Source organism: Hippoglossus hippoglossus, chromosome 8 (assembly GCF_009819705.1).
Source record: "Hippoglossus hippoglossus isolate fHipHip1 chromosome 8, fHipHip1.pri, whole genome shotgun sequence".
NCBI classification, from domain to species: Eukaryota; Metazoa; Chordata; class Actinopteri; order Pleuronectiformes; family Pleuronectidae; genus Hippoglossus; species Hippoglossus hippoglossus.
Genome location: NC_047158.1, coordinates 814,034 through 822,784, shown reverse-complemented (window position 1 = coordinate 822,784; position 8,751 = coordinate 814,034). Strand labels below are relative to the sequence as shown.

At 40.2% G+C, this 8,751-nt stretch overlaps 1 protein-coding gene across 1 annotated transcript in view; it reads left to right on the top strand.

Annotated features, from left to right (window-relative positions):
* Positions 1-686: 686 nt before the first annotated feature.
* Positions 687-8,751, top strand: part of sept12 (septin 12) — a 65,688-nt gene continuing 57,623 nt past the window's right edge. Inside the window, exon 1 of the mRNA XM_034594507.1 lies at positions 687-913. Within this exon, the coding sequence (XP_034450398.1) occupies positions 859-913 (55 nt within the window). The 5' untranslated portion in view covers positions 687-858. The remainder of the gene's footprint in view (positions 914-8,751) is intronic.

Sequence of the window (8,751 nt, the reverse complement as noted above, 5' to 3'; positions counted from 1 at the left end):
ATATCTTGTTTGGTTCAGTATAAATGAGCTACTATCGTGTAATGTTTGTTTAAAAAAGAGCTGCTGACTTACCCAGAAGTGGTTTTGGCAGCTAGTGTTCAGATACCGTCACACTGAATGAGGCTGAACTATAACAAGGCATCAATTATACAATAAACTATATGATAGCTTTGTTCATGTGTGGTGCCAAGAGACAGGAGTGCACATGACAAGTAATATATAACAGATTCATTTTTTAATTACTTTCCCGTTCATTGTTTGTATTGAAGTCTTTTGCTTCCAAAATGGAAGGGTTGATCAATGTGCTGGGTAACTTGAAGAAGAATCTGACTGGAAGCCAGTGATTTTGTTCTCTTGTCTAAAGTCTGTTTTGTCACATGGAAAAGTAGAGGAAACCTGTTGGACAGTTGTTGAATTTTCTTTTCTCTAGTTTCTAAACATTAGGATGACTGCGTATATGATCATTTATTTTTAACCCTGCGACAGGATTAACAGGGTGCAGGTAAAGGTCTATCTGAGACCTTTGGCCAGAGGAGAACACGCCTGGGGGAGGAAGGAAAGCAAAGACAAGAGAAATTTGACTGAGGATATTTTCCAGGTGTTGCATGCTGCTCCACCCACCAGCCTTTGGCCCCCACCCCCTGCCCTCCCCCCCGGGTATTTGGGCGACACATCCACTGTGGAGCTGCAGCTGCGCTGAGGACGCACACTGCACGGAGGAGACACTCGGGACGCAGATCAGTCGACTCCGTCCCTGTACATTAGTTCTTCTAACCCAGGCAATCTTAGTTTTCTGCCGTTTGCTGTTTCCTCCCCTGATCTGCAGCGGCACCACGCACCCTCCTGCCCACGGACACAATGTCGGAGCTTTCAGTGAATGAACACCTCGAGGGGATTTTATCAGATTTCGAAGGTATGTGCTGTAATATTGAATTGCTTTACTGCGGCGCGTAATGAAAGCAAACGTGGGGATGCAGCTCCGGGCTCATGTACCTCTGTTCAAAGAGACAACGCGGTCGTAATCAGGACAGGATCGTTAAATAACATAGCCTGAAACGGTTTACTTTCTTGTTAAGTTCTAAAACAACCATTTGTTTGCTGGCATGAGCGCAAAAACACACGTTGTACCATAATTGTTCGGGAAGAAAACAACCCCTGCAATCAACATTTGATTTGTTGTTGCCGTCTTAAAACTAGATTAGTCCACAGAGCAGCTTCTTCTGTGAACGAATGGTTTAGGGCTGCAAATTAGTAAAAGCTAAGATGTCACCGTAGGATATGGACAATGTGTTGGAAACTTCACAGACCAAACAATTGATTAATGGAAAAAAGAACTGCAGGATTAGTAATTAGTAGAACTGACGGTGATGGTAAATCCTGGTTCAAGAATTCTTTGTGACCAGTTCATGTATAAAGTCGCTTCATTCACTGGTAGATTCCATTTCCAGCAATGTCTCTGTAAGGACAAACAAGGTAGGCAGTGCTTGACCAGTTAAAGCCCAAAATAGACCCATCAGAGGTAGAACATCAGTGTTTCCTGAAGAAAAAGCTGTTTGCTGCTGCTGCTGCTGTCGTCTGGTGATTGATTTTCAAGCAAGGATGTTGTTGTAGTAAAAGCCACATAACCATTAACAAGAAGGAAATATAGGTATTAAAGCATTAGACACATAAAACAACAATAACTGGCCACAGGGGGGTGCTTATGCAACAACTTTTGACTATGTAAAGCATTTCGTCAATGGCCAGCTGTGTGCCAAGTTTAATTTCTGTAGCATTTACAGTATTTAAGATATTAGAAGCTAACGTGCCATATTCATGCTGGAGATGTTAAAGGTAGAGACATGTTTTAGAACCACTATGTGGTCGTGGTAAATATTGTTGAGAGATGAAACAATGTTCAATTATACTCACATAGTGCTCCCAGGTACATGCATGCAACTCACGTGATCAATGGTGACTTAAGGAGAGAAACAAGGTGGACTTACAGCTTAGTCAGCTGGTTGCAATTGTTAGTTCAATGTTTTGCACTGAAAAACGTAATAACCCACCCCCCACACACTTATGGCGTTGCATCAATTCTACAGGTTTGTCTGCTATTTCTACTGTCCAACTGACACAGGAGTATTATTTACACTGTAGGCTTCCATGTTTTGTTTCTAAAAACAAGTATGCAATATCCTGTTGGTGACGCTTCAGGGCAACTTGGTGTCATTGCCTATTGTGGGTTCCTGCTCACTTAAACAATCACTGCTCCTTTCTTACTACATACTTTTCAAACTACTAATCGCAAATATCAAACATGTTTGATATTTTCTGAAAAATTGGCTGCGATATTTATTCAAAATCAAAAGGATTCAGATCCGCACATGTTTCAGGCGTGGGCAACGTGGCTGCTTATAACATGGTGACATCGTTACCAGCACGTATTACCACAAGCTCTCTCGACATCTTCATCAGTGTCTTCTTCGACACCGCTTTTTTTTTCATATTATTCATATACATTTTTTACATTTTTGTGCCTGTCTAGATTAGAGCAAGTGTGGCTAGAGAAGCGAGTGATTTCACCTGTGTGAAGGGGCTTTACAGTATAAGCCAGCGGTTGGAGATGTTGAAGGGCAGATTGAGAGAGTGGGTTGAGAGAGAGAGCTTTTGGTTAATGTTTATTTAGCACAGAAAACATTTTCCCATGACAAATTATAATATTCAGTGCAGGGGGAGGCAGAATGTGATGTGGACAGGTGTGCAGATGCATTCAAATGTACGCCTGAGTGTGAATGTGTGTTGGGGGGGAGGATTTTATGCACATGTATTGACTCCTGAACAATAGTTAAAAACAAATCATATCTTTAAAGACAACAATACATATAGAAGAACAGCTATAGAGCAGCAGTTAAATGGTCTTTTAAGCTTTTTTTTTTACAACATGTTATAGAAGAACAGTTCTGTGCCACCTGTAAAAAGCCATTCCATAATTTAGCTCCTCTAAATGTAATTGAAAATTGCTAGTAAGGACATCTGGGAGGATGAAGATCTGAGGATTGACTTGGATCTGTGAATTTGGTCTGAAGTAAATCTTGAATTGCCCAGGAATATTACCATCAGTTTAGTGGATCTTAAATAGTATATCATAAATAGTAAGAATCTGACCATTTTGAAAAAGAGAAGCAGATGAGGTGTGTGACTCTGATCTGATTGCTATCCTCACTAAACGTTTCTGTAGGACCACCGTTTTGTGTAGGGCAGAAGGAGAAGTACTTGCACACACTAAATTACAATATGATAGATAGGGATAACTTAGGCTATAATGAAGAATAAGAAGACAGTTTGATGATACTCAGATACTCGACCATTACTGACAATAACTCCTCAATTCATTGACCTTCCATTATGCTACAAAGTGTTTATTCTAATCAATGCTGTAAATACCCTTATCTTTCTGATGTTCTCCTTTACACGTGGCATCTATTGCACTTCTGTCCGTCCTGGGAGAGGGATCCCTCACATGTGGCTCTCTGAGGTTTCTACGTTCTTTTTACCTGTTAAAAGGGTTTTTTAGTAGTTTTTCCTTACTCTTGTTGAGGGTTAAGGGCAGAGGATGTCACACCTTGTAAAAGCCCTATGAGACAAATTGTGATTTGTGAATATGGGCTATACAAATAAAATTTGATTGATTGATTGATTGATGTGACAAGGTGACTTGAGAGATGACCCTCCTTATTATACCAATAGATTTATTTATTTTTCTGTTCACCCAGTCAATATGTTCTCTCCAGCTCAAAGTTTCATGAACAATAGTTCCCAGAAATCTTGTACTTGAAACTTGGGGCATCTCAACTGACTCAATTGAAATTTTAGAAAACTCTTTGGAGTATGTTTTTTTGATAAAATGATAAAGTTAGATTTTTAAAAAATATTTAATAAATTTAGTATTGTGTTAGTTCATGCAGGACACAGAGTTATGTGCTCAGCTGTCATAAGCTGTCAGCTACTGATTTATGGGTGCTCGTCAGTCACTCACCAATCACAGCCCATTCTCTCAACAAAGCGTTCCATTTAAATATGGCCTCCCCCTCACTGATCCCTGCTCAGCTACACTGCCACTCATGCTCTGCTGCCGGCAACTTGCCTCCACCACCCCAGCCTCCACCTTTTTGCACAGAGTCCAAACATGGTCGTGGTGAATGGTATTCAACTTGAACAAATGTGTCTTGCCTGCTACGTGCACTTTTTTGATTTTTTTTCTGCATGCGTTCCCTGTTTTATCTTAGCATGCTGCGTGGGTAATCCAGGGAACATCCAACGAATGGAGCCATCCAGACCAAGCATAACTGTATTCCCCTTTGTGCAGTAAATGGTTATCATGACGAAGTGTTCCTGACTCAACTGATATTTATTAATCTGATCCATGACACGAAGGCAGTCAAACCAAAATTCACATTCTTAATCGGTGGATTGAAGTTTGTGTCATTTGCAAACATTATTGGGGAAAGGGTATTTGAGGCACAAATCGTTAATGTAAATAAGAAATAGTAACGTTCCAAGAATGGACCCCAGAGGAACCCCACAAAGTAGTTTGGCTTTGCTGGAATAGCGAACCTTAACACAAAAAAAATGTTTCTGTTTGAAACATAATTATTTAACCATGTAAGCCTAACACCACGAAAACCACATTTAGATAGCTTTTCCAGTAAAATATGATGGTTGACCGTATCAAAAGCTTTGGAAAAATAATACAAGTTAATTTATTATTTTCAAGTGCAGAGGTAACTATGTTAATCAGGTGAAGTAAAGCCATATTGGTCTTTCAGAAAACCATATTGATGTCTATAAAGAATTGAATTGGTATTTAGATGAAAAAAACATTGTAAAATAGATATAGGTCTATAATTAATCAAATATTTTGGATCATCTGCTTTAAACAGAGGAAATACTTTGGCTTCTTTTGTGTGTGATGTGAGCAAGTGATTGCAAGCTCCCCAACACCTATGTAGGCTGGGGCTCTAAATCTGAACAGCTCACTGATTCACAAATTTTCCGACATACGCAGCCCCTAAAAACACTGAGGTGCTGTGATATTTGCATTTTTCTTTGGTACCAAAGAGACCCAAATAGATGTTAAAAAACACTGTAAAGGGAAGTTGTCATTATTTGTTCCCTTTAAGAGACTTGCTGGTAGCCTACTTCTGTAGCAGTAGCAAGTATGCTGTGTTCCGGCACTTAGAAATAGCTGAATCACACATTGCGATGGTGGTTTGGGGTGAAGGTGTCATTGTTCTTCACTTGCGAATCTGTAAAAGTCCCGGCACACCACTAATGTACCGCATTTGCATTGAAGCAGCACAGTATCTAAAATGTGGAACTCTGAACGGTTTACCATATTTTGTCTTCGCAATAGGCCTGCTATCCAAGCATCCTTGTATATGCAAGAAAGCATTTGCATCACCTTAGAATGTTTGGTGTTTGTATTTGAGTGAGACTTACATTATAATAACTGGAGTCGGATGTTAAACAGCCTAGACAGCTAAGAAAGAAGAACTAATAACACAGTGTAAGCATACCCTTGAAAAGATTTCCGTGAATACAGACTGGGTGTGTGTGTGTGTGTGTGTGTGTGTGTGTGTGTGTGTGGTCCAGGTATTACTAATGTTGTGGGGGCCTAAATCTGTTTACACAGTCACAGAATAGGGACTTTTTTTGAAGTCCCCAAGTCATTGCAGTTTAAGGTGAAGACATTCCCAAAGGTTCGGGTAAGGTTAGAGTTAGGCAAGTAGTATACTTAAAGTTAATGTTAGAGTAAGTCTCCAGGAAATGAGTGTTAGTCAATGTTGTGTGTGAGTGTGTGTTTAGAAGCAGTTAATTCTGCCATTTTGTATGTCTGCTCTGAAGACTATTTGTCTCTCTTAGATATGTCTGTCAAACTGAGACGCTACTTGCATTGACTTGATTTAAGTACATAAAAACATCAAAATACAGTGAGGACCCAAATTCTCAGACTATTGGAACCAACTGTATTAAAAATTATTATAACGGTACTTTTTAAATCATTTCATCTCACTAAAGTATATATTATACTAGTATATTTAAAGTCAATTTAGACCATTCACTTTAAGCAATGTTTAAGTTCGGGGTGGGGCATCTGCAGCATATTAGACCCCGTTCAGACCTGTTCTAAGAGATCTGATCACAAGTGGACACATTGGAGATCTGATCACTCAGACCACATGTAGCCACATTCTTTCAGCTATGTGAACGCAAATGTGTCCTGGGCCACACAAAAGAACCAAGCTCACATCCTCTGACCCACTACAGTTTCATAATGCACTGAAAGTACTTTTACACGTTTGCCATATTTGTGGTCAGCACCACAGTATTAACTTAGAATGGCATGTTTCTTTTCTAGCTTTTTCAATTTGTGAAATTTACTTTTGTAGTACAGATTGATTGGTTCAGCCCATTCTGATTCTGCTCTCTCTCTCTTGAATGCTATTCCTTATACACACACACACACACACACACACACACACACACACGTACACACAACATTATTTGGTCTTTGTGAACAGAACTGATTTTTGTATTTGCATATAGAGCAGAGAAGAGAGATCTGATCAAAAGTGGTCACAGGAAACACATTCATGACCTATTCTTGTGATCAGATCCCTTCAGGCGGTTGTTAATATCAGGTCTTTTTTCTTAAATGTAGATATTTTGGTTTAATAAACAAGATACTATTCATTTCTAAACACTCAACTTTGTTACTGACATAATGTCTTCCCTCCTATAGTATGTTATAGATAGATAGATAGATAGATAGATTTGAGCTGTCACACAGGGTGCAAAGTTTGAATGTGGGGACAGGGAGATGGGCAGCAGGGCTCTGGGGTGTGGGGGATGAAGAAAGTCCAAAAGGTATGGGAGGGACAGGTTATGGAGGGCTAATGGAGCAGTGGAATCACGCTGCCTTGCCTTTGGCATCACTCTGTCTTCTGGTTCCATCATCCTCCTCTTTCATCACAGTTCATTTTGTAGTTTGGTTAGTTTGTGCACATACTCAAAAAAATGCAAGTGGACTTGTGGTCTTCATGACTGATGCAGAATCAATAAAATGTAAGGGTCAGACCAATCACATAGCATCCAAAAACATTTGAGATCATGGTCTTTTAAACAAAAAACAGACCAAAGTACTGTATTGAGTACAATTTTGCATTGTAGCAATAAAGTCAGAAACCAGGTCAATTAAGCAAAACAACATTTGAAACGCACACTCTCACATACGCACACACACACACACACACACACACACACACACACACACACACACACACACACACACACACACACACACACACACACTCACACAAATGTTTACTTCCTCAGAGTATGTTCCGTGAGAGAGGGAGAGGATGTCAGAATGAACGGATATTGTTCTTCCTCCGTGTGATCCATCATGTCCTGGGACACTTCAGGGACAGAACAACAAAAGCTTTCCCCACTTCTTTTATTCTTATTCTCTTTTTAAGTTCTTCTGTTTAGACATGTGTTTGATTTGTGCCTCTAAACAAATTGGTGTAGCCTTTGGCCACAGCAAGCTGCTGTAGTTGCTTTTGCATGACTGTTTGTATCTAACAATTGAAACCACTGTCATAGGAATGTCAGCAGCTCTGACTCTTGATGCTGAAATGGGAGTCTCATCTCCTTGTCTATTAATCAGTGCCACAATCTCTAGGCATATGTAAGGCATGCTTTAAGAAGCATAACTAAAAAGGGGCATTTTTGTGTGTGCCTCTCTGCAGAGGATTTGTTTCACTTTGTAAAAGTGAACCATTAATGATGCTGACATTCAAAACCTTTAATAGATAAGATTCACAGAGTTGTCCTATGTAAAGTAGTCACTGTAGGATGTCCAGGGAATTGGGCCCAGATTTCCACACAGCACAGAAATCTGCGGAGCGTTCAGGTTATCGGTTGTGCAGCAGGCGGGGGCAGGAAACAATCATGTGTTTTCGTTTACAGCACATCGACACAACGACACCTGTGTCAGCCCTCATCACCAAAAACTCTCTTGACATCTTAGTCTGTGTCTTCTACGTATGGCACTGCATTTTCATCCTGAGATATTTGTTTTCTTTTAGATTTTTTAAAATTGTTTAATATCTGTCTTGTGTTAGAAACTTCATCAACAGATCTGCTCGCTAAAAGTAACTCCCGGTTCCAGTCTGTGGACTATCGGACTCTTTGATCACGCATACAGACCTTCTGGATTTTCATAGTTCAGTGCATGTCTGAAAGCGGCTTAATTCTTCTCGTTGAAGAGCCGATCAGAATTATCTGTGTACATCCAATAAGTGAGAGTCTTGAAATGGATAAACTAATGCAGTGCTCATTCTAAACTGGCCTGTGTTGAATGGGCTCTTTGCCTGACCTGTGGTAATGCTGTTAGCTGCTGTCCTTCTGAAACTGTAACAGTGGCCTACATTAGTGAGCCAAGGCAAGCAAAGACCGGCTGTGGGCCTCCGAACCCCAAAGCCACCACTGCTGCACAAAGAACTGGAGAATCTGTTGTCTTGGGTGTGCCATTTGTCGTGAACGTGCTGTTGTCGCGGTTATCAACGTCATTTTCGTTGATGACTTCCAGCCGCCGCTGCTACAGAGCACTGTTTTCCTGTTCATTCAAATATTGAATGTATCATGTGTACATATACACACATATGTGTAATACACAAGCGTGAAGCCGTTAGGATGAACTGCTCT